At 53.0% G+C, this 25,347-nt stretch overlaps 1 protein-coding gene across 1 annotated transcript in view; it reads right to left on the bottom strand.

The window, feature by feature from the left end:
* Positions 1 to 395: 395 nt before the first annotated feature.
* Positions 396 to 25,347, bottom strand: part of ARHGEF17 (Rho guanine nucleotide exchange factor 17) — a 255,902-nt gene continuing 230,950 nt past the window's right edge. Inside the window, exons 13-21 of the mRNA XM_014577378.3 lie at positions 22,878 to 23,071; positions 20,815 to 21,065; positions 18,958 to 19,204; positions 16,643 to 16,729; positions 15,911 to 15,978; positions 14,010 to 14,158; positions 11,246 to 11,420; positions 10,306 to 10,563; positions 396 to 8,969 (exon numbers count right to left, since the gene is read on the bottom strand). Coding sequence (XP_014432864.3) covers positions 8,779 to 8,969; positions 10,306 to 10,563; positions 11,246 to 11,420; positions 14,010 to 14,158; positions 15,911 to 15,978; positions 16,643 to 16,729; positions 18,958 to 19,204; positions 20,815 to 21,065; positions 22,878 to 23,071 — 1,620 coding nt within the window. The 3' untranslated portion in view covers positions 396 to 8,778. The remainder of the gene's footprint in view (positions 8,970 to 10,305; positions 10,564 to 11,245; positions 11,421 to 14,009; positions 14,159 to 15,910; positions 15,979 to 16,642; positions 16,730 to 18,957; positions 19,205 to 20,814; positions 21,066 to 22,877; positions 23,072 to 25,347) is intronic.

Below are 25,347 nucleotides of genomic sequence, written 5' to 3'. Positions count from 1 at the left end.
TTTCCCACATCTGACTTCAATTTGCACAAATTGTTTTTTTTAAATGACTTAAGAGGGGGAATGGCAGGACTTATAATGCATCAGTTCCTAAAAGTGTCAACGACTTTAGTGCGGTCAACTTATAGTGGGAACGCCCCGTATTTCAGTGAAAACTCAGTATTTTTCACAGAAAAAAGACCCATGTCCTACTGTTCATAGCTTAAATGAAGCCATGCTGGATACCCTACGATAGCTGCAACCCAAACTTGGAGAGTATTTCTTTTTCCCATTCGCTACGTTAGACTTTTAGCTTGCACAATAGCGTTTCCTGCTTTTAGAGCTGAAGGAGGCAGGTTCAAACCTCTCTATCAGTTACAAATGGCCAGGACAGGACAAAAGAAAAGACTACACACCAGTTTGGGTTCTGACATCAGTGACCTTTAATGACAAAGAACCCACAGTGACAAGATAAAAAAACAAACCCAGGAATAATGTGATAGTCGTAACACCTCACGGGACTGGTAATACTTCAGGAGTAAAAGCTTTCTCATTTGTTCTGGCCTTTAATGCACTGTAGTAGTTATAACTTAAATGTGGTCGGCACCCCTTGCTGTGCCGGTGAAACTTAAACAAGTATATAAAAAATATGCCATTAAATTCATATCAACAGTCAAGACTTGAGAACACTATGTACAGAGGAGGCAATATATACCAATATTTACAGTACGTCTCAGCGGGATCTCTCACCAAACAGAGAAATAAAGCCAAGAGAACAGAGTCAAACAAGGAGGGGGAGTGAGCGGGATGGGAAACTGTGCCTTGCCTGTCCTTGCCTCTTGCGCATCTGATGACCGCCATTTGCTGGTAGGAGGAAATGCCAGCCCCTCAGCTCGCTGTTGAGTAGCAACAGTGCCCACCTCAAAAGAAAGACAGTTTGGCGGGAGGAGCCCACCTCACCAGCATGGCACGTGGGTGGTAGCAGCAGTGGCACTGGAAATTTTTACAGTGGGGGGCACTGAGAGCCACTGAACAAATCTGTAAGCCCGGAATATGATGGAAACGCCTTCAGCTAGGGGTTCTGCCATGCCCCCAATTCCAGCACCACAAGGTAGCACGGACTGGCCCTTAATGGGTCGCACACAGCCCTGCCACTGCATCTAAACTGCGCAGGGAGGGGGCACTTTCTGGAGCCTGGCTCGCTCTCTGACACTGAATGGAGCTGCTCTGTGCACCCTTTGGCACTGGGGAATGGAAGTGGTCTGCACTGTGTCCAAATGGCACCCCTAGCGTTTGCAAACGGCATGGACTTTGCCTTCAGGGTGAAATGGAAAGCAAATGCTTAGGGTACCTTTAACAGGATGTGAGCTGAGTTGCAGGCTGCCCTATGCCACGTAGGTATTGACACGGCCCTCATCACCTTTCTGTGGGAAAGTCTCAGTCTCGCGTGGATTTTACCCTCTCGCAGGCAGGTCTCTGGGCCTGCAACTGAACCGGGGGGAAGGCGGGTGCAAGAAGTGATTTCAGGACTGAGCTAAGAACCGGCATCCTTTCGGTACTGGCACGGGAGTCCAGCAGCTCCAGGTGACATCACTAGTCCGGTGTGCCCAAGAGCTTGGCTAGGCCCTCCAGTAAAGGGAGGCTGGGACGAGCTGAGAAGTCAAATAGAAAAGAACCACAAGAAATCCCCCCCTGCACCTTTGGTAGACGTGGTCTGGATGCTGCTGTTTTACGGCAAGGAGCAGGCAAGAGTGAGCTAACAGCCTTTGGTTTTGCTTGTCAGTTCTCCTCTAGCCAGCAGCAGTTGTTTGGTCAGGATCATTAGACACTTTGCTGGGCTTCACTGAAGCGGAAAGTGGGCTGCAAAGCACACAGGGTGCAAACATTCAGGGAACGCTTTGTGACTGAAGGCAGCAGCAGACACTATATGGAGGCACTCAGTAACTCCCACAGCGTTTCACCAGGGGACATTCGTGTGCCAGGCAGGCAGACAGACTATGACCCCAAGGGACCTTTTCATCTTAACACCTAAAAATTCATTTGAAGATGGGGAAAGGGGTGGGGGTGAGGAATTGTCCCAAATGTCCCAACCCCCCAGATTCCTGCAAAAACATTTCAACCAGCTCATTTTAACTGCCCTTCCCTTCGCTCACATGCTCTGACCTGGCCTCAAGCTTCTGTTTTCCCCCTGCAGCCACAAGCTCCCCACAGATCCCTTAGCCAGAGGGCAGAATGGCGCTACCCGGCACAGGACACCAGTAGCCATCCCGCAGGAACATGGAACGCTGAGCTTGGGGCCCCATCCTGAACGGGGATGTTTTCCGACAGGAAGGAAGGGTCCCCAGCTCCTCCCAGGAGCCAAAGTCCATCAACACAAGCAGACAAGACTCCCAGGACCCTCTCCAAGCATCCGAAGAGGGAGGGATGTTCTCACTGGTTTTAGTAGCTGCTTGCTGGTTCTAAGACTGCTCCCAATCTCAGCAGCAACTGATCTAACAGGCCCTTTGGCTGGGAAAGTTCCACAGCTCCCCCCTACAAACAGTTCTGCGAAACACCCTTCATCATTGAGGACCTAATTCTTTTCCTGGGGCGCACCCAGGACATGGCATCTCAGGGTCAAGGCCACTCTCCTTTCTGTGAGACACCCCGCAGGGATTTTGCAGGGGTCAAATGAGCCGGACTCACGCCTCACTGCCAGGTGAGCCTGTTTGGAGCATCTGGGAGATTGCAAAGATCACTCCCTTTTTTCATCTCCTGGTCATGTCTGTTACATCCAAGCCCTATTGGTTATGGTTACTGTCCTGCCAACCAACTCCCTTCCAACCGAATCCTCACCACGTTCGAGACCCCGGCCTGTTTCCTTCTGCCTTTCACTTGAAACGTGAACTAATGTGGTCTCGCAGTGTAAAGCAGGATGACCCCGCCAGTGGGAAATCAGACAGACAGGCAAGATCTCTTGCAGCCAGCCAGTCACATGAGCGGAGACAACAGTGATGGGGCTTTCAAGAAGAGAAGCCATGGGGTAGGTTATTACTGGCGGCACATTACTCTTAAGTGGTGAGCACTGAATAGGGAGATGGACTCCTGGGCTATGTGGGTGCCAAGATGCTGCAGTCGAAATAATGCTGATTTCCTACAAAGCACAGCAGTGTTCACCATCAATAAGGGCTAGTATGAATTACTAAGGGACAAAGCAGGGTCCCTTTGAGCACTGGGAAGGTGACAGGGATGATCCTACTCCTCTGATGGCCAAGGAGCAGTTATGGTCTCACACCGGATTTCCTGCAGAAATTCCTTGGATGGTGTGTTGCAAAAGAGTAAGAATAAATGGTCCGTTTTCACAACGGAGCATGATAATTATCAGGGGGCCTTCTGGATCTGTGCTGGGTCCAGCTCTGTTTCACATAGTCCTAAGTGACCTGGAAGGAGGGGTAAATAATGAGGTGGCCAAGTGTGCAGAAGACACAAAATCACTCAAGATAGCGAAGTCCAAAGCAAACTGAGAAACGTGACAAAGGCTCAGGGATATTGCTAAACTGCCTGACTGGGCAAACAAATGGCAGATGCTAAAGTAATGCACATTGGGAAACCCATAATCCCAACCCTACATACAAAAGGAGGGGGTCTAAATTAGCCATTCCTACCCAAGAAAGAGAGCTTGGAGTCATTGGGGATAGTTCTCTGAAAACATCTGACCAATGTGCAGCAACAGGCAAAAAAGGTAACAGCATGTTAAGAACCATTAGGAAAGGGATAAATAATAAAACAGTCAATATCATCCTGTTTTTATATAAATCCCTGATATGCCCACTCCTTGAATACTGCATGCAATTGTGATCACCCCGTATAAAAAAAAATCTATTAGAACCGGGAAAGAGACAGAGAAGAACAACAACAGTGATTGGGGCAGGGAACAACTTTCTTAAGAGAAGAGATTAAAAAGTGTAGGACTGTTCCGCTTGGAAAAGAGATGACTAAGTGAGGGGATATGACATGGCTATAAAATTCATGGCCCACGTGGAGAAAGTGAATAAGAAAGTGTTATTTGTTCCTCATAACACAAGTATCAGGTGTCACCCAATAAAAGTAACAGGTAGCAGGTTTAAAACAAACACAAGGAAGCATTTCTTCATGCAGCACACAGTCAGCCTGTGGAACTCCTTGCCATAGGATGGTGTGAAGGGTAAACTAGAACTGAGTTAAAATTAGAGGAGTTGATGGAGGGTAGGTCCATTAATGGCTATAAGCAAAGCGGGGCAGGGCACAACCCCATGCTCTGGGTGTGCCTAACCTCTGTTTGCCAGAAGCTGGGAGTGGATGCGAGCAGATGGATCACTAGATAATCGCCCTGTTCTGTTCATTCCCTCTGGGGCACCTGGCATTGGCCACTGTTGGAAGACAGGACACTGGGGGGATGGACCATTGGTTTGACCCAGGAGAGCTGTTCTTAAAGAATCACCACAAATCGAGAACAGATCTTAACGTTAACTTTACGTCCAACTGTGTTCAGCACAGCGCACGATTCACTGGAAGCATGCGCCCAGTCCCAGACCCCACAGCATGTGCCTAAGAGCTTTTCTTACTCGGGGCTTAGCTGCTCCTTGCACGGTGCTACATGGAGCGCTGCCTGCAGGTCTGCACCGTGTCAGTATTTCCCAAGAGGTACGGCCAGGGTGCAGGGCAATCTCTCTAGTATGCAGGCTAAAGAACTGTCTGTCGATCCCACCTGTGCAAGAATTTCTGCATCTCTCCAGCCCTCTGCCTGCCAGTTCAGTGCCTCACACCCCATTCAGATAGGGACACACTCAGCAATCAGTCAAGAGCTACGCTGACTGTGCCACCTGGCCCCCGGGGGTGGGATCCACGAGCTACCAAAACCCACTGAAATCTTTCCATTGGGTTTGATGGAGGTTGGCTTGCACCCCACAAGGAAGAGGATGGTGCCACAGGGAAGTAGCTGCATCTTGCCCACAGACAGACCGGAAGGTAAATTTCCTCCCCAGAGGGTGCCTCCTCGGCACCTTTCAGAGCTTTCCCCTGTATGGTTTATATTGCAGTAGCACCTGGAGGTGCTGGGTGAGATCAGAGTCTCCCTGTGCTAGAGGCTGTACAGTCAGGGTGCGTCTACACTGCACCTGTAGCTCAAATAAGCGACGCAATTGGAGCTGTGGAAATTGCATAGCTTACTTTGAGTTAATTTCATAGAATCATAGGACTGGAAGGGACCTCGAGAGGTCATCGAGTCCAGCCCCCCGCCCTCAAGGCAGGACCAAGCTCCGTCTACACCATCCCTGACAGATGTCTATCTAACCTGTTCTTAAATATCTCCAGAGAGGGAGATTCCACCACCTCCCTTGGCAATTTATTCCAATATTTGACCACCCTGACAGTTAGGAATTTTTTCCTAATGTCCAATCTAAACCTCCCCGCACTTTAAACCCATTACTCCTTGTCCTGTAATAGCTTAGTTTGTAATTTGGAGCTGTTGACACAGCACTTGTTTCGAAATAAAGAGCTGCTCTGAAACGTCCCTTATTCCTCGTGGAACAAGGTTTACAGGGACGTTGGAATGGCAAGCCCCTTATTTCGAAAGCTATTTTGAAATAACAGGCTTGCTTAAAAGATGCAGAATAGTGATTTCAGGATACCGGAAGTATCCTGAAGTAGCACTGCTGTCTAGACGCACCCTCACAGAGTAACCAACACTCCCTGCCCCAAAGAGCTTCCCATTGAAATATGCCAAAGGGTGGGAGGGGTAGAAGGCTAGAGAGGAAAGTGGCTTGCTCCAGGTCACTGCAGCAGGCCAGTAGCAGAGCGGGGGACGGAACCCAGGCACCCTGACTGCCCAGTGCCCCTAGCAACTAGACTCTGCTTCTGTGCAAAATCCCAAACCACCTGACCCAATTAATCAGCCAAAGAGCGAAAGGGAGGACGGAGACATGATGCATTTTCACACGAAACAGGAAGCAAGACAGAAGGCAGATGAGGCAGAGAGATGGCAGAAAGTGGCCATGGACGACAGGAGTTGCAGAGGAGAAGCCTCTTGCATCAAGTCCTAAATATATTTGTCTACATTGTTCAGGTCACTGGGGACACAAAATGTTAGGAATTAAACTGCTCTAGAATGAAGTATTTTCAAAACCCTTGGCCGGGCTAGCAGTGCAGCAGGGGCAAGCAGGCAGAGCCACGTTGGCTGCGGTGCAGCAACGTCCATCGCTAGGGGAAAGGGCTGGAGCTTTCAAGCACATTGTTCAGGCCCTCAGCTATTGCACGGGAGCTGCTCTGAAACCGGGAGAGCCCAGACAGGGCTGTTGTTAACTCTACTCAAGTCTTCAAAGCAAGATTTTTAAAAAGCAGGTGCCCAAGGCTAGGCCCCTAAACCCACCTTCAGGCATCTAAATGAGAGGCTTGCTTTCCACAAGTGGCGAGGGCCCAGCGTGTGGGGTGACATCTCACCAGGAAGCCAGGAGCATGGCTGGAAGGGCTCATTCCCTTTCAGAACACCCTGGCCACACGTGTAGAGGACTAAACGTTGTTATTCTGAATGATTCATATTGTGGAAGGGCCCAGTCGTGACCCCAAGTGCTGGGGGCTGGACAGCGCAGAACAGAACGATGCTCCTCTGCCCCACAGGACTGACAACCTAGGTAAATATGGATGGAGAAGCTGGCATCCAAGGTCACCTTTTCCAAAGTGACTGACCAGTGATTCTGGGCACCTCAGTTATTGGGTCCCAACCTGAGACACTTTGAAAGTGGCTTTCAGAAAGCACGAGCAGCCCGGTGGGGATTTTCCAAAGCACCAGGGTGCTGGAGTATCACCAGTCCCAAGTGTTCAATCCCCAGACTGTGCTCAAAGTCATGAGACAGTGTAAAAAAATCTGCCCTCTGGGTTTCATTTTGATTTGCCTTCTGTTTTCTGAGCCTTCGGAGTGCACCTGGGTCATGGTCCCCAAACTGTTCTCGGCCCATTTAACTTTTAAACAGGAAAGCTGAGTGTCTCATGAAATAACATGACTCCATGGGCTGGAGCTTTCACATAGGCACCAAAGAACTGGCAACACGGGCAGTTCAGTAGCACAAACCCCACTGAGAGTCCAGGGCCCATGAGCTCTTGTCATGTCAGGTGCTTCTGAAATTCCCAGGGCTGCCCTCTGCAAAAAATGGCCCTTAAAGACACCCTCACTACCCACCTTGAGGCCTCATCATGGCCCCTGTAAGTCCCACAGGCAGCCCTGGGGGAAAGCCTGCCAGGAAAGCATTCTCCTTCTGGGATGTTTTTGGTGCAAGCTGGCTGGCAGCATGGCCCTAGTGGATTTGTACTGTCTCGCTAAGTGAGTAAACCCCCACGATCCTCTTTGCTCCCCGTCCCCACTCAGGACTGGGGATCTGGAAGCTAAATACATAAATTAAGTGCTGGGGATATAAAGGTAACTAGTTAAAAAACAACCATAAATACTGTACAATGCAAGAGACCATTGCAGTCAGACAATGCCCCTCCTGGTTCTGCTCCAGCTGTACTCCACAATAACCAACTTGATTTTGCTCTTAAAGTCAAAGGAGGTGAAGCGTCCCCGGCTCTCACAGCGCCCCCTTGTGGCACTGCTCACTTTCAGGGATCCAGCTAAGTATTGCACACTTTTTATTTCATGCAGCTGCTGCCAGTGTTCCCTCTAATTTTTTTCATGTGTGGAAGAAATTTTGTTATATGCACGGCGGCAAGAGCAGATATGCACCACAAACAGAAACACATGCTGCCAGCGGTGAGCTGGGTGGCACCTGAATCTCTCCTGGGGGCCGCCCAAGTGCTCAGCCAGAGGGAACATTGGCTGCTGTCCTCTTTGCGGGCTGAACTGAGCTCAGCTCTGCCTTTCTACAACTGGAATTGGTGCCTCTCAGCAAGACACTCCTGCCTCTCCTCTCCCCTCCAGACACCTGGGTATCCCTCGGGGATCTGGGCTCGTGGGTAAATGTGACACAGCTGCCATTGCATTACACTTGCTATCTACAGCTCATCAAGGGTCGGGGCTGGGTGTCGGCACCCTGCATGCAATTCCCCGGGTGCGACGCTGCCTCTGCTTCCATGCATGCTCCTCGTCACGTCCCCGCTCCCACAGAAAATAAATAAGAATATTCTCTATATATTCCAACAAACAGCAATGACACAAGCATTCTCTGGGTGATGGCCACAGGTGAGCCGGTCAGCTAGAGACCTGGAGACGCTGCAGCCGTGGCGGCGAAGGAGGTGCCGGAGTGGCTGCCGCTAAGGAGCTGGGAGCACTGTCTTGTGTGCGGGGATCTCAGGGAAGTGAATGTCTAGGGTTTCCGATTCTGCATGGCTGGGTGGACAAGAGACAGAGCAAGATAATGGGCAGGTGCCATCCCCGGGCGAGCTCAGGCAGAGGCGGCTCTTCCGCTCCCAAGTGCCCGGATTTGGAACCGCAGGCTGATCGAAGCACAACACCCAGAAGAAAGGCCCCTTGCTGACGGCGCGAACGCTGAATTCTCTCCTCTAAGCCCTCTTCTTTCACCTGGATGCTTCCAAACAGCGCCACAGCCATCTGCACATCCAGGCGCCCCGTCCACACACGCCCTGGTTGAAATGCGGGCTGCGCCAGCGGGCGTTTGTCGAACGTGTTCCTCCCCCCACGCTGCAGACGCTGTGTTTGGGAGGAGCGTGGCCCCAGGCACACACAAATCATCCGGAATGGGAGACGAGATGGGCTGGGGGGTGGTTGGTAACAAGAGGAGGCAGGGGTGGGGCTGGTGCACTCTCCCCGGCGGGGCCCCGTGCAGCTGCGCATCAGACCCTCCACAAGAGGAGATGGTTAGTGCTGTCGTCTCGTCCCACTGTCTCACTGCTGTTGGTGAGTCTGAAATCCTCATAGCCATCCCCGCCGCTGATCACCAGCATCTTGGACTTGACGTGGACCATGTTGGAGGACCTGTGCCTGGCCACATCTCTCTTTTCTGTGTCGCTCTGCTTCTCGGTACCTGGGGAACAGAACAAGCCCCGTTAGGCTCCAGAGAGACCCCAGCGTGTGCACGCAAAGGAGGCTGTCTGACAGGATGTGGCTAAGGGAGCCTGAGTCCCTCCCTATACGTGAGCTGTGATACCCCCAAGCCGGGGTGCTGACAGCCTGTTTGGGCCCAGCAAGGTGGGGCAGGCCAGCTCTGTACTCCTGGAAGGGGCGGGGACTCAGGTGGAAGGGGTAGAGCCGGGGGTGGCCAACCCTCCACACTGCCCTGAGTGTGGTATCCCTCCCCCCTGCCTCAGAGCTGCCCAAAGCGTGCCATGTGGCATTCCAGCGGCAATTTAAAGGGCCTGGGGTACTGGCAATGGACAGGATCCTTGGGCCCCTTTGAATTGCTGGGTCTCGGGGCAATCCGCCCCCTTTGCCCTCCCCATTGGCAGGCCTTCCCCCATGGAGCTTTGTCACGCATGGGTCTGCCCCAGGCCAGGGGGTTTAGGGGATGAATGATTTTTCAGGCTCATCCCAAGACCCTGTAAAAGGAGCCGATTTTCAGAACAGGCTGGGAACCTGAGCCCCACGTGCCCTTCGTCAACTGCTTTGGAAAGCCTTGGCCACAAGAAACGGGCTTCTCACGTCACCTCTTCCAAGAGCAGCTGCTCTGTGCTGAGCTGACCTCCAGGGAGACTGAGGGAAGGGGCAGCTCATTCACAGGTACCGGGGAAAAGGGACCTTGTGACCCCCACATAGTCTGACCTCTTGCATAACACAGGCCAGAGAACTCCCCCAGCCCGTCGCCCGCCCCAACATTCCTAGAGCAGATCTCTAGAAAACACCCAATGTGGATTTAAATATGGTCAGTGACGGAGAATCCACCATGACCCTCAGTACATTGTTCCAGTGGTTTATTACCCCTGCTGTTAAAGCTGTGCCCCACGTGGGTTGGATGATTTTTCTAAGTGCCCTCAAATCCACATCCCAGCTCAGATTGTCTTGAAAATCGCTGTGCCTCATGGAGGTCCAGGGTAGGGTTAGTGGTCCAAATTTGGGGTCACTTGAGTCAGGGGTTCCTGAGATACAGTCCCACTAAAAGTAACATGGGTCAACATTTTCTAGTTCCTATAACATCTTGTATTAGAGGGGACTGGCCCTGCTTGGGTCCCATGGGGGAGTGGTGTTTGACACCCTGTGTATCTGCTCTCTTCCCAGCAGGGATGGCTCCAAGGGTAATAAGGTACAACGGAAGGTGGGAAAATGGGCCCTGTGATGCCATGGTCGGGGGGCAGCTGATTCCTGCTGATCTCCGGGTTGCGAGTGAGGACTCGGAGTGGGGGCACAAACCTGCCGGCTGGACCCACCTGGATCCCTCGGCAGCGGAAAGAGGATATCAAAGCCGTCGGGCAGTTCGATGGAGGTGAGGAAGCGCACGTGGCCCGTGTGTCCCTGGGACAAACCCACTGGCGTCAGGGGCATCTTTAAGGAAGTGGTGTTGGCCGTTAGGGACAGAGTCAGCACCACCCCGGCACTGGTGCCAATCCAGAGCAAGTCCTTGCAAGCCAGCAGGGCGGTGATCCGCAAGCAGGCAGCCTTGTGCTGGCGGATAATGGCATCTGAACCTGCCAGAGGGACAAGGAGAGGACCAGGGGTTAAAGCACAGATGAGCGGAAGTACCGAAAAGTCCCATGCACGTGTGGCCAAAGGAGGTTATCGATCAAGCTGTTGGCAGCATCCACCTCACATGGGCAATACACTTATTTGCAGGGTGCGGAGTAGGAATCTTTTGGGCCAGGTGGGTGTAACCCACATGAACTGTCTCCCACGATAGCCTGAGGCGGCCTCCCTAGCTTCTCGAGTCAGGCTTCTGGGGGTGCAGGGATGACACACTGGCCTGTCCGCACCGGGAAATCAACAGGCGAGGTCTGCTATGGTCCAAAGGGAAGAGAAACAAGATGGCCCCATGGATTTTGGTCCCCTGGCTCCCTCCTCAAAGCAGCGTGAGTGTCTGCTGGAGGTCCAGCGTTGAAGAGACATGTCTGCCGTCCCAGTGACTGCCCTTGCTAAGCTTGTCTCTAGCCAGGGGAGCAAACTCCCTGGGAGGGACGAGGGATCAAACCTCCCAACGCATCCTGCTGGGATCTTCAGACCCCAAACCAAGGCCTCCCCTCGAGCTGAGCTCTCCCCCCCCACAACCCGGTCTCTATGACAGCGATGCCAGGAGGCAGCAGCTGTGCAGAGGCAGGCGCCCCTTGGTTTCATAGCTCAGGGCAGCAGACAGATGTTTGAAGGCGATGCCGGTACCTGCTAACATTTTGTGGACCAGGGGCGTGATATCGACTTCAGCCAGCTGCTCGTAGCTTGTGGCGTGGTACAGCCTCACCTGGGCGCTGCTCTGGAGCGCGATCCAGATCCCCGGGCTGCAGCTCACCATGCAGGTCACGCTGCGGTTGCTGTCCTGCCCAATATGGAACATGTGCTGGGGATAGAGAGGGGAACAGCTGTTGCAGGACAGGCTGAACCTCTCTAGTCCGGCACCTTGGGACGTGACTGGTGCCGAACCCACGGAAGGTCGATATTGTCCAGCAGCTTTACCAACACTTCCACTGCTTACGGGGCACTTAGGAGACATTGTGGGGTCAATTAGAGCTAACTAACAGCACAGAACACTGAGAGCCGGGACTGGTGGCTATAAACAAACTTGATGGGACTGCAGAAAACTTGGCCACACCCATGATAAGCGGACATCGGACAACTAAAATCATGCCGGACTAAGGATGCTGCTGGACCAGAGAGTGCCAGACTAGAGAGGTTCAACCTGTACATCCCTCTGCACAGGCAGCAGAACCAACGGGCCACTCCTGTTCTGTGCCATGCAGCGCTGAGCTTTCTTCCAGGTGGAATGTTCCCTGGCATAGCTCGCGCTTGTCATCACTTGCATTGCGGTCGCTCCCAGAGGGCCCCACTGAGAGCAAGGCCCCTTGGGGTGAGGTGCTGTCCTGTCACAGGCGCTTTGTCTCTGTAATCTGAAGAGACAAGGCCAAAGGGGAAACTGAGGCACAGAGCGAGGGCGTGATTTGCCCAAGGTCTGTAGCAGAGCGGGGATTAGCACCCAGATCTCCTGGCCACGGGACCAGGCTGCCTTTCGCATCTGTCAGTAAGAACCCAAGCCAGTCCATCAGCACAGCTCCAAACAGGCCAAGCTGTGGAGAAGAGGGCTGTCGTCCAGGATACAAGAAGAGGAATATAGGAACACGCTGCATTTCTGTAGCTTCTTCCATACGAGATGGCAGGTGCTTCACAGACTCCTCAGGGAAGGAGGCAAGCAGCTTTGGAAATTAGACCCCTGTTCTGAGTGTCGGAGACACTTTGGGGAAGGTTTTCAGAGGTACTAGACACCTCGTGTGGAAGCCAGTGGAGTGCTAGCCCCTTGAATAATCAGGCTCTAGCTCAGCAATGGGCAACCAAGGCTAGTGAGTGGGCCACTTGAGTGGCCCTCCTCCATCTCATAACTAAGACAGGCTCCCAGGGCAGGGCAGTTTTGCTAACTGCACTTGTGTACCTTAAATTTGCGGGGCGTGCGGATTGAACTGCAGCTGCGCTCTGATTGGATGCGGAGGGAGCACATGGCTCTCACTGTCAGGCTATGACTAGACTGCACAGCTTTTCCAGAACACCTCTGGTATCCCAGAAAAGCTCTGCCGCGTCCAAGGAACGCGTCCGCTTTTCCAAAAAAAAGTGTCGGAAAAGCGGATGCGTTTTGTCGGCATCTCTGGTCAACCTCGTTTTACAAGGAAGAAGGGATGTTCCGAAAGAGAGCTTTTTCCGAAATCTGACCCTGTGTAGACAGGCCAAAGTTTGGAAAAGCCTCTTTCGGAAGTAAATCAGAAAAAGATATGCATTTATTTTCCGATCTATCTTTGTAGTGTAGAGACAGCCTCCGTGTCGTGTGCAATCAGCACACACCTCACGTCACCCGCCCTTGCTTTCCGCCTGTGTCATTTTAGCAACACCAGCAGGAAAAAACCTACATGGATGGAAACCAGCGGAATCTGGCAACCCTGCGTGTGGGCAACAGTACATACAATGTCTCGTGGGCTGCACACACCGTCCTGATGGGACGCATGCTTTAACCACAGGTTCACCCTTCCGTCCCTGCCTTTAATCTTTTCTATACAGCACCCACCTCGGTGGTGACTAGTAGGGGCCGCTACTCCTGTGCAGTCCTACAGCATCTCCCCCGCGGTCATCTCCACATGGAGCTCTGCTCATAGGGTGACTCTCGTCCCACACAAGCTCTGGTGTGTCTGAGGCTACCATTCTTTATGGGTAAGGGGGATGGAAAGGGTGCGGCAGACCCAGTGGGACTGGTCCCTGCTAGGTGCATCCTCAGAGGAGCCCAAAGACAACAGGGCTTGGCCATGCACTGTCCTAGGGCAGAATATGGTCTTTTGGAGACTGGGGGTATGTCTACACTACCCCGCTAGTTCGAACTAGTGGGGGTAATGTAGTCATCCGCAGTTGCAAATGAAGCCCGGGATTTGAATTTCCCGGGCTTCATTTGCATGAAGCCAGCCGGCGCCATTTTTAAATGCCGGCTAGTTCGGACTCCGTGCCGCGAGGCTACACGCGGCACGGACTAGCTAGTTCGGATTAGGCTTCTAATCCGAACTAGCCGGCATTTAAAAATGGCGCTGGCCGGCTTCATGCAAATGAAGCCCGGGAAATTCAAATCCCGGGCTTCATTTGCAACTGCGGATGACTACATTACCCCCGCTAGTTCGAACTAGCGGGGTAGTGTAGACATACCCTGGTGTAGGAAACAACCGAGGGGAGACCCTGGTGGCTAACCACATCTCACTGCCAGGGGCTGGAGTATTTCCCCCAGGACAGAGATGGCGCCATGCTCTGCACTAAAAGGCTGATGCAAAGCTCATAGAAATCAACAGGAATCTTTCCACAGACTCCATTAGGCCCTGGATTGGCTCCAGAGCTCACGACCAGACTGCGAGCCAGCCTGGGTCCCCGTGTTTGAGCCCTCCTGGGGGCAGGAAGAGCGAGTGGGTACCTCTTGAAGCAGCGTGGCCGTGTTGAGGATGATGACTCGGTTCTGACACCCACACCACAGCTTGCTGGCCACCGACACCATCTTAGTGACAGGGCTGCCTGGGGAGCCAATGGACAGTGACTTGGAGTTCTGGGGGTCCCAGAAGTGTCCTGCACAGAGAAAGAGAAAATCAGCAGTTGTCTTCTCCTTAGCTGCTTCCATAGGGCCTGGCAGCACAGCAGCCATGTGGGCTGGTGGACACATTTCCTGTTAAACCAGGCTGGCTTCTGAAACAGGCATGACATGTCGGTGATGCTGTGAGTGCCTCTAGCTGCCGACTGTCACAGCATCTAAGCTCCTCACACCACCCTGGGGAGGCAGAGCTGTGCTGTTATTCCCATCGTACAGGTGGGGAACTGAGGCAGAGAGGTTAGGTGACTTGCCCAAGGCCCCACAGGCAAATCAGTGGCAAAGCAGACCGCAGGTCTTTCAAGGCTTAATTTAGTGCCTCCCACTGGGCTGGTGTGTGTGCAGTGTTGCTCTGGGCCATGCAAACCACCACCACCTGGCAGAGATGGGGTTAACACTGTACACTTCTGTTGTGACAGTAACACTGCACATCTTGGTTGTGGCTTCCAAGAGAAGAGCTCAGAGCACCGATGATGGTTTGGAGCCCCCCGTGAGGCAGGTCTGTGCTATTAACCCCATTGCATGGGGGAACGGAGGCAGAGGGAAGTTAAGTGACTTGCCCCAGGTCACACAGGATGCATGTGGCAGAGCTCAGGCCCTTCAGACTACGGCTACACGGGCTAACAGCCATGGCTGCTCTGCAGCCAAGTCATCTGGCTAGTCATTTTTAGTGCCCACCTCCCTTAGGCTGCATCTCAACCTCCTAGCGACTCTGCACTACAGCCCCTTTGGCACCAGGAGTCAGGCTGGGAACCTGTGGCCATAAACCTGCATCCTCAAGCATTTTTCCTTCTCCTTCCACCATCCCCAGATGTTTCTCCGAGATGTGGAGTCTACCAGCTAGGCCTGGGGTGGGAGGAGCCGGCCTCCAACGTAACCATGCCTCAGATTCTTTCCACTGTGCATTTGGGGAGGCCCCAGAGCCCCTCCCCCCATTCCAGACTGTGGGCTCTGACACTGCACAGCCCTTGACACCTTCCTCACACCCAGAACCAAGGGACTAACTCCGACCTCCAGCATTTCCAATGGTCACCACTGGGCTGAATCCTGCCCCAGTCACAGCAGTGTCATTCCGGAGTGACTCCACTACCGGCAGCACCATCACTCCTGATCCGCACCAGTGTCACTGGGAGCAGCACCTGACTCTGCCTGTCCAAACCGTGTTAGCTCCGAGCCCAGCTCTCTAGTGGGTTACGGCCGAGGGGGGCACCAGGTGTCTGAGAGGGCAGAGTCTGGCCAGGACTCTCCAGTTCCATGCACCATGAGCAGCGCTGGGGCACCCTTCATTGCGAAGTGATCGCACAAGGCTGGGTTCTCCCCGTCGTACCCCGCTCTGACGGCCTGGGCTCCAGTGACGTGACTCCTGATTTACTCCAGGAGAGAAAGAGGAGAATCGGGCCCTCAAAATGGCAGCCTGAAAGGCAACCTGTTCCCAAGTGCCTGCTAACTCTGGGTGCCCAGGAAGTGCCCATTACCTTTGGGTGCCCCAGATTAGTGGCTGCTTCTGAAAACATTGGCCCACATTGAGAGTCACGGCGGATGTGATGGTAGAGGTTGGAGAGGGGGCTGGGGAATCAGGACTCTGGCTCACTGTGGGCCCTCAGCTAAGTCACCTCTCTTGTCCCCACCCCCATCTGCACAGTGGTGCGGTCAAAGCTAACCCATCTCCGAGGGCACTGGTGGCTGAGCCAGCTACCAGGCAGTGCAGTGGGGTGGCGGCGTCTCAGACTCACCTGCCTCTCTCTGGTAGACGAGGAGTTCTCCGTTTGCCAGGGACACGAAGACCTGGTTGTCCAGATACCTGCAGGAGAGAGAAGCCTGCAGAGTTAGCCTGTGAAGGACGTCACCGTGGCAGCTCTTGTCCAAGGAGGCCGCTCCGAAGGAACTAGGCTCTCCTGCAAAAGTCTGCTTGCTCGCTGCACCTCAGTCTCTCCTCCCCTCCCCAAAGTGCCCCATATCAACGGCTCTTACCTATCCCCAACACCTACCTCCAGTTTCTCTAACAGAGCATCCCACAGAGCTCCATCTCCCACTCTCCCCACCATCGGCTGAGCTCAGGGCCCCGCGGCATGAGGAACTGCACAAGAAATGGTCCCTGCCCCAAAGCATCTACAGTCTGAATAGAGGGCAAAGGAAGGAGTGTTCCCCTTGCAGGATAGCTGGGGAAACTGAGGCCCAGAGCGAGGCTGTGAATGCCAAAGGTGCCACAGGCAGATCCCCTCAAGTGCCTTCCCCACGAGCTCCATATTAGTTGCTATTGAGATCACGGGGACACCTAGATACGTCTGCACTGCAATCAGACACCTGTAGCTGGCCCGAGCCAGCTGACTTGGGCTAAAGGGCTATTTAATTATGTGACAGATGCCTGGGCTTGGGCTGGAGCCTGCACTGCGGGATGAACATACCCCCCGAGGCCTGGGCAGGGCCCTGGCCAGAGCCGATGCCACGGTTCGTGTACCACTTACAAGATGCACATGACGGAGGCCGAGTGCTGCATCTTCATGCTGTTTTTCCGGTTGCGGATGTTGTCCGAGGATTGGTACACGTGGATGCTAGGAGGCAAAGGGAGGCAGCTGAGGTTCCTCTGGCTTGGTTGATGGAACCAACCCTCTGACCCGGCCCAGATATTGGGAAACCCAAAGCAGCACCAGTTGCACCACATCTCAGAGCTGGCAAACCCACTTGGTAGCTTTGCTCAGCCTGTTTCCTTTCCCTTCTCCATTGGCACCCGTGACAGGGCAGCAAAACTCACCTGCAGGGCAGCTGGGAATGGTGGTATTTACAATGCTCCCTAGCACTGGCTCACCGCTTTCTGGAACATGCAGCATTGGGTGGCACAGAAACACCCTGGCGCACGCGCGTGTGTGTGTGTGCGAGTTCCACCCTTTGTAAAGCTTAAGGGGTTATATCAGAAAAGGGCCACACTGGGTCAAACCAATGGCCTATCTAGCTCAGTATCCTGGCTTCCAACAGCAGCCAGTGCCAGGTGCTACAGAGGGAATGAACAGAACAGGGCAATTATCGAGTGATCCATCCCCTGCTGACCAATCCCACCATTCGATAGTCAAAGGCTAGAGAAACCCAGACCATGGGGTTGTGTCCCATCTTGGCTATAGCCACAGACAGACCTATCCTCCGGGAACTTATCTAGCTTTTTTTTGAACCTACTTATAGTTTTGGCCTTCTCAACATCCCCTGGCAATGAGTTCCACAGGTTCCACAGGTGTGGTGTGTTTGCGCTGTACTTAGGTTGCCCTCTAGTGGACTCCATGTCAGGGAGCCACATAGTGGTTCTCTTCGTTCACATGGCAGGGGTCAGAGCTTTTGGCGCTGAAGAGACTGATCCCTTGCTCACTTGGTATGGGTGGGCAGCGTGGTGTCTATGTACCTATGAGGGGCGTGTGCAGGCAGAAGTGTCTGTAGTTATGGGACAGAACACTGAGCAACGCAGCCTGCAGCTGGCTGGGGAAGACCCTTCAGAAAATCAGCTCTTGTGCAAACTCCCTTCCTTAGGGCCTGCAAATGGCCCATGAAAAGCATCAGCATAACCCCCTGGGCCACTGACACCAACAAACCGCATGAGCCCTGTCCCAGCTCTGGGGTCAGGGCCACGCTTTGGTCTTAGGGCTTCCAGACATTTCCATTCTGCTTCTTCGGGCTTGTGTGTGCATGGACTGTGTACACATAAATGTGTGCTTGCATATCTCATCCGATGCTGTGCACATGGGGATGGATACACAGTCATAGAGTTTAAGGCCAGAACGGGCTGTCAGATCCTGCATGCCTGTGTGTGTGCAGATTCAGCAGGATGTGGGCACTATGCGGTGACTGAGTGTGCGTGTGTATGCGTGCATTTACACGGGCATGCACATGTGCTGTGCGGGGTGGTGGGCAGATCTTTAACCAGGTGGATTTAAGCAGCCCCTACCCATATGCAGAATGCAATGTTGCTTAGGGCACCTGAACATTTGGGGCACCTCTGAGTCTTAATGTCCACCCATCTGCCTCTTCCTACCTCTGTTCTGGGGCTCTGCTTCCTCCAGAGAGGATCTAGTTAACGTAAAGTGACAAAGCCTGACAGAGCTATTCGCAGAACCTGTGAAAGAGCCATTCAAGTGGCAATGAACCGTTTAGCAGGCAGTTGCCAAGCCCAGGTATACACTGTCAGTTCCTGAAGCTGACAGGTCCTTAAGTGTAAAATCTGCTCTAAAGATCTTATATTGGTCTGTTGCTGAGATTATAAAATTATAAAATCTCATCTCTAAAAAAACTGCCCCCCATCCTCCGGCTGCCATCGGGCATAAAGGCACCAATTTAACAGTGCTGTGTAGGGCCCCATAACTCCCAGGGAGGGTGCTGGATTTAAGAGGCCTGGGTCATCCGCTAGCCAGCGAATATGTCTCCCCAGGATTTGATGAGACTCTTCTGGTGCAAACGGGCACAATGCCAATTCAAACAGTGCAGCTGCACCTGCTTACACCAGGCTGGTGTGTGCCCAGGATCTCCACCGGCACTGAGAAGACATTCTGTTCTCCGTCTCCCGCAGCTCTCAGGATTACTCCAGACAGTACCTGACTCCTCTTCATCATCCCCCCTTCCCAGCATGCTATGCACCCCCCGGCCAATAACGCCCATGTCGGCAGCTTCACTCCAGTGCAGCCCTCCATTAAAGATGCCACCGGAGGGAGTTAGCTCAGCAATGCTTGGGGGCAGGATCAGGCGATGTCCCCCCAAATCGCCCTCCCCACATCCCATTGATGTCTATGCCCAGATGGCTCACCAGCCATCCTCTGTGCCCAGCCACATTGAGCTCTGATAGGCCTCGGGGTCGATGCTCAGCAGGTCCTCCAAGCTTCCCCTGGTGAAGGACCCTCGGCTCGACCGCCTCATCGCCCGACCATCCACGGGGCTCTCGCTGTTCCTGTTCTGGCTGAAGGTGTTGGAGATGGGAAGGAAGCCTGGTTCTTGCTCCTCCTCCGAGCTGGTCGTCTCAGCAGCCACATCTTTGGAGCTGGGGAGCTCTTCATCTGGACATGGAGAGGTGATAGAAATACACAATCCAGGACGTTTGGGGATCAGATTCTGAGCAGTGTGACTCCGGAGTAACTCGCAGATTTCCAGCTAACACCAGTTTAACCTTGTCTATTTTAAAAAATGTCTCTTGCACCCATCACCATGGTGTCTAGGCACCAGATGGAGGTCCTGGGGGGACTATGCTGGTGCAGATGAGGAAAGGGTTTGACCTAGGATGTTTCATACTGCAGCTGTATTGCACTGGGGATAGATGCTCTCTGATAGGAGCCCTGGGCAAGTTACATACAGACAGACGTTGGGACTGATTAAAAATGATAAATCTGACATTTCCATGGCACTTTTCATCCTCTTGGATCAACCCCAAACCCACTGTAGGGGGCAAGGAAGGGACGAGGGAGGGCAGACTCTGTTCTCAGATGCACTGACCCAAATTTACAGTAAATCCATTTACTTAGTGGAGTTACGCTGGATTTATACTGGAAATCAGGATCCAGATTCTGACCCTTCTGCAGTCAGGACTCCCAGATTAGCAATGTATTCAATATACAGGTAAAAGGTTTCAAATATAGGTATGAGAGATAATGGTCTAATTTTTTACACCCAGATACGGAATGAATGTTATGTGCACCAACATGGAGGTGACAAGTGGCGGGGGAGGGTTGGGAATGTGAGAAGGGGCTCAGGGCTAGGGCACAGTGTTTGGCCGTGGGGATGTGTGGGGCTAGGCATGAGGTATGCAGATTGCTCTGGAGCTGGGGTCTGGGGCGACACGCCTCTCCTTGTTTGCAACAGCTCTGAGGCTGGCGCCAGAGGAGAGGTGTCTCTTAAGGCTGCAGCACTGCATACCTATCTCCAGTCCCATCACCCTGGCTGCACACACAGCCCTTGACTGCCTGATGCGTGGTCATGCAGCTTACCGGAAAGTAGGTGAGATAATACCTTTTATTGGACCAAATTCTGTGATTGGGAGGGACAAACTTTCGAGATCCACAGAGCTCTTTTGCGCAGGTCTGGAGCATGCTCTCTGGTTCTGAATAGCTCAGATGCCTCCACCCTCAGAAGTTGGGTCAATAAAATATCTGACCTCTCCTGACTTGTCTCTCTCACATTTTGGGACTAACGTGGCCGCACTGCAGACACCGATATTTATGACATATTAATAGAATGTTCAAAGAACGTAGGTTAGGTTGCAAAGTCAAGCATTTAGTTAGCAGGATTTCACCCTGTGCACTCAATGAGGCTGGGATCCTGTGAAAAAACAGTATCTGATTCAAGACTGCATCATCTCTCTCTCTCTCTCTCTCTCTCTCACATACACACACACACCGAACAATTCTAACATCTCTGAAGTGCTTGATTTTGCAACCTTAGCAATGACTTTTAATATCATTTTTGTGTGTCGTTTCCTAGATTTTGTTTTTAAAGGGAAAAAAAATTAACTGTCTTGCTGACTATCAAACGCCTGATGCAATGACTGACAGTGGGAGAGCTTCTCTATGGAAAAGTCACAAGGATCCTTTATAATGGAAAGCATTAGGGTCACAACCAGCTCCCTGATAATAGCAGGGCTCAGTCATCAGCGGCCTACGATTTGGTGACTCACTTCCAAAGCTGGAGGAGATGGTGGAGTGGCTGGCCTGGCTCTGGAGGGTGCCTGACGGGCTTGGAGAGGACTCGTCGTCTGTGTCATCGCTGTCAAAAGGCATCAGCTCCCTGTTAGCGCTGTCCATGGGCTCGGAGAGCTCTATGGAGGAGCCGGAGATGGAGATGTGCAGGCACTGCTGGGGCCCGGAGTCGTCCAGCGCTGAAGGAGCTGGCTCGGAGGTCGGACTCACCAGGGACTCGGGACGCTCCCTGTTATTAGAGTGACAGGCTGATGTAAAGCCAGGAGCACATTCACACAGGCAAATCCTACCCTGTACTGGATGGGGCACGGCGACAGGAAGGGAGGAAGCCTGGCATGACTGCATTGCTCACAATGTGGCTAAGCCACCAGTGAGATATGTATGTGAGAGGCCAGTGGATCAGACGCAGGCCTGGATTCTAGTCTTAGCTCTGCTACTGACTCATCCTGTGCATTGGGAAAGCCGCTGTGCCTCAGTTTCCCCATGTTTAAAATGGGGATAAGATGTCTCCCCTGCCTACGAGAGCTTGCTGTGAGGATTAAATCTCAAACACTATTACTAGATGCCGCATATTGCAGAAAACCTACACTGGCGCTTTAATAAGCACTGTTATCTGCTAGCTTCCTCTCCCCTTCTGCCTGGAAAGCCAGATGTCTCATTGTCTTGGGCCGGAGACAGCCAGGGCTCACAAATATTCTGGATCTCCAAAAAAGACCAACATTAGCACATCTGTACAGCACGGTCCTGCAGATTTAAGGGCAAATACTTCCAGTGGCTGGCACAGAACTTAGGCATGCCTGCACTGCAATCAACACCCGCAGCCAATTCGTGGCAGCTGACCTGGGCTTACGGGGCGCGGCTGCAGGGCTGTAAAGCTGCAGTGGAGAGGTCGGTGCGTGGACCGGAGCCTGGGTGGGGGACCCAGGGACAGTGCCTCACTGTCTCTCATGCGTTTATCCTCCCAGCACCCCTGTGAGGTAAAGCAGTGCTAGGGCCCCACTGGACAGCTGGGGAACCAGGGTACAGAGACTAAGTCCCAGGTTTTACCTCCCATTATAACAAGAAGTCTGGCAGAGGAGAGAGAGGAATGCTGCTCTCCGGAGTCCCAGGCTAGCCCTGACCACTGGGCCAGCCTGCCTCTCCTCACAGCTCTCCTAGGGAGCTCCTGTTTGTTTCTGATGCCTCATGCTGCAATGGTGTCGTATGGCAAACCGGGGCCCCTTCCCCTCCAGACGGCCCCTGGGGATACCCAGCGCTCAACTCGCTCCACCCCACATCAGCCCCCACCTGCTTGGTCCCTGTTTGCTTCCAGCTGCAGATGCACTGGGACAGTGGTTCTCCGCTTCTCCACCACTGCAGGCCTCAGGTTGAGAACCACTGTGCCAAACACACACTGGCCTGTCCAGCCCTGCACTGCCAGCCTGCCCCTTCCCCTCAGGGGCAGACCTGCCTAGAGACTCGCCCACAGACCCCTATGCCCAGCACCCCTCCACCCAGCTAGACCCTCACACAGACCTCTATGCCAAGCACCCCCAGGCTAACCCCTCCACAAACCCCTATGCTTAGTATACCTCACAGGCTAAACCTCCCCACAGACCCTTATGGCCAGCATCCCCCCCTCGGGATCCTTTTGCCTTGTGCCACCTGCCTAGAAACCCTTGCACAGTGTGGGGCTAGGAACCAGGACCCTGTGGCATGGGGCAGTGAGCTGGGACCCTGCGGCACTGGGGCGGGCAGCCAGGGTGCTGCAGTGCCACTCCCAGGAGTGGAACCCCAAGTAAAACCTGATGATGCCGCAGCCCCCACCCCAGTCCCAGGTATATGCTGCCCAGAACTCCCCACAACTCCCCCGCACTGCCTGGTGTCCCGCTCACTCACACTCTTCTCCCCACCACACCTACAGGCCCCGCTGCTGGTAGAAGAGCTCCATCAGGACTGACCCAACTCAGCCAGTCCCACCCCCTGCCAGACCGGCGTGGCAAATTCTAGCCGTGTGCTAACTGGGCTGCAGGCTGGGAACCACTGCGCTGGCATCTGGTACCTGTAGCTCCTCTTGAGGCCTGGCACAGCAGCGATGCAGAGGATCCTGGCCGAGCACACGGCGATGCAGGCCTCTACCGAGGGCTCCTTCTTGATGCTGAGAAGGCAGACCTGCCCCACGTAGCCATCGCTGTTACACACCCACACCTCGTAGGCGTTCTCGGGGCTGCTGTGACTGGGAGAAGCACAAGAGAACTGGAAGGGGGCAAAAGACAAGGAAGTGTCAGGTCATTTTTTAATTGCACTGAAAGGGCTTCATGATGAATGTCTCAAAGCTGCTAGCTTGGGGGCGGGGGGAAGAGGGCGCAGAACGTAAGAAAAGACAGACTGAGTCAGACCAATGGTCTGTTTAGCTGTCTTCTCACAGCAGCCAATGCCAGGTCCCCAGAAGGAATGAAGAGAACAGGGACTCATCAAGTGATCCACCCTCTGTCACTCGTTCCCAGCTTCTGACAGAGGCTAGGGGCACCATTCCCGCCCATCCTGGTGAACAGCCATTGATGGTCCCATCTTCCATGAATTTATCTAGTTCTTTTTTGAACCCTGTTATAGTCTTGGCCTTTGCAACATCCTCTGGCAAGGAGTTCCACAGATTGACCATGCACTGTGAGAATACTTCCTTTTGTTTATTTTAAACCTGATGTCTAGTAATGCCATTTGGTGACCCCTAGTTCTTGTATTATGAGAAGGAGAAAATAACTTTTCCTTATTTACTTTCTCCACACCAGTCATGATTTTATAGACTTCTATCATATGCCCCTTTAGTCATCTCTTTTTCCAAGTTGAAAAGTCCCAGTCTTAATAATGTCTCGTCACATGGAAGCTGTTCCATACCTCTAATTATTTATGTTGACCTTTTCTGTACCTTTTCCAATATATCTTTTTTGAGATGGAGTGACCACCTCTGCATGCAGTGTTTGAGATGTGGGTGCACCGTGGATTAATACACAGGCACTAAGACATTCTGGCTGTGTCTACATTGGCATCCCTTTCCGGAAAAGGGATGCTAATGAGACACATCGCAATTGCAAATCCCCCGCGGCATTTGCATTTACATGGCTGCCGCTTTTTTCCGGCTTGGGGATAAGCCGGAGAAAAGTGCCAGTCTAGACATGATTCTCCGGAAAATAAGCCCTTTTCCGGAGGATCTCTTATTCCTACTTGAAAGATTTATTTAAATCCCCCGCGGATTTGCAATTGCGATGTGTCTCATTAGCATCCCTTTTCCGGAAAGGGATGCCAATGTAGACACAGCCTCTCTGTTTTATACTCTATCCCAACCTTGAAGATTCTCGATGTTCTGTTTGCTTTTTTGCCTGCCGCTGCACACTGAGTGGCTGTTTTCAGAGAAATATTCTCAATGACTCCGAGATCTCTCTCTTGAGCGGTTCATTTGCCATTTTCTTGCCCAGTCAACCCAGTTTTGTGAGATCCCTTTGTAACGCTTCAGTCTGCTTAGGACTTAACTATTTGGAGTGCTTTTGTATCATCCACAAACTTGGCTCCTCACTGTTTACTTCTTTTTCTATATCATTTATGAATATACTGAATAGGACGAGTCCTAGTACAGACCCCTGGTGAACACCACTAGTTACCTCTCTCCATTCTGAAAACTGACCATTTATTCCTACCCTTTGTTCGAGGAGGCTGTCCCTTGGTTTGAATAAAGAGGGTTTCCTTTTCCATAGCCCTCTTCATCCCAAACAATACTTAGGTGTCACCCCTGGCACGACGCTACCTCTGGGGTGGAACATGGCAACTGCTTAACAGCTCACAAAAACACCACCCAATGAACGAGGGCAGATGGTGAAGGAGAATACCCTAGCATGAGAAATAGAGATGCCCAGTACATCACCCACTGGAATCTGGCCGGGGCCTCGGGGTAACACCCCTGCTCTTTTGGAAAAGTGTCTAACAAGGAGATGAAATACTCACTGACTCATCCAGGGCAGATTCTCAGCAAGTGTCAACTAATGTCACTCCTGTGACTTCAGTGGAGCTAGGGCCATGTACATCAGCTGAGGGGCAAGCTGGATCCCAGCAGCATCAAGGTATCCCCGCAGCATGCTGCAGCTTTGGGTCAGCCGTGGGTGAGGGAAGAGGGCCGGCTCCCCGCAGCCCTTCCAGGAACTCAGCTGTGACCCATGGAGCTGTGCTGTGCAAGCACTGGCTTGGCTTAGGGTGGTGGCCAAGGCCATGGCCCAGCACGAGACAGGCTGCTAAAAGGCCCCATGCGCCACCGCTAGGCACAGCAGAGCGACTGGATTCCCTGTGTAACAGGGACACAGGGCAACCTGCAGCCTGTCCCATCTCCCAGGGCAGAGACTCACACTGGTGGTGGCAGCCAACCCCCAGGAACTCACACAGAAGGTCCCCCAGCTCAGGATGAACAGCTGACATGGGCAGCACCCCTGGGAGATGAATCAGTGCAGCAGGGCAGAGGCTAGCAGCGATCTCCCAGACACCGTCCC

Source organism: Pelodiscus sinensis, chromosome 1, assembly GCF_052426305.1.
Source record: "Pelodiscus sinensis isolate ZL-2025 chromosome 1, ASM5242630v1, whole genome shotgun sequence".
NCBI classification, from domain to species: Eukaryota; Metazoa; Chordata; order Testudines; family Trionychidae; genus Pelodiscus; species Pelodiscus sinensis.
This window is presented reverse-complemented; position numbering and strand designations above follow the sequence as displayed.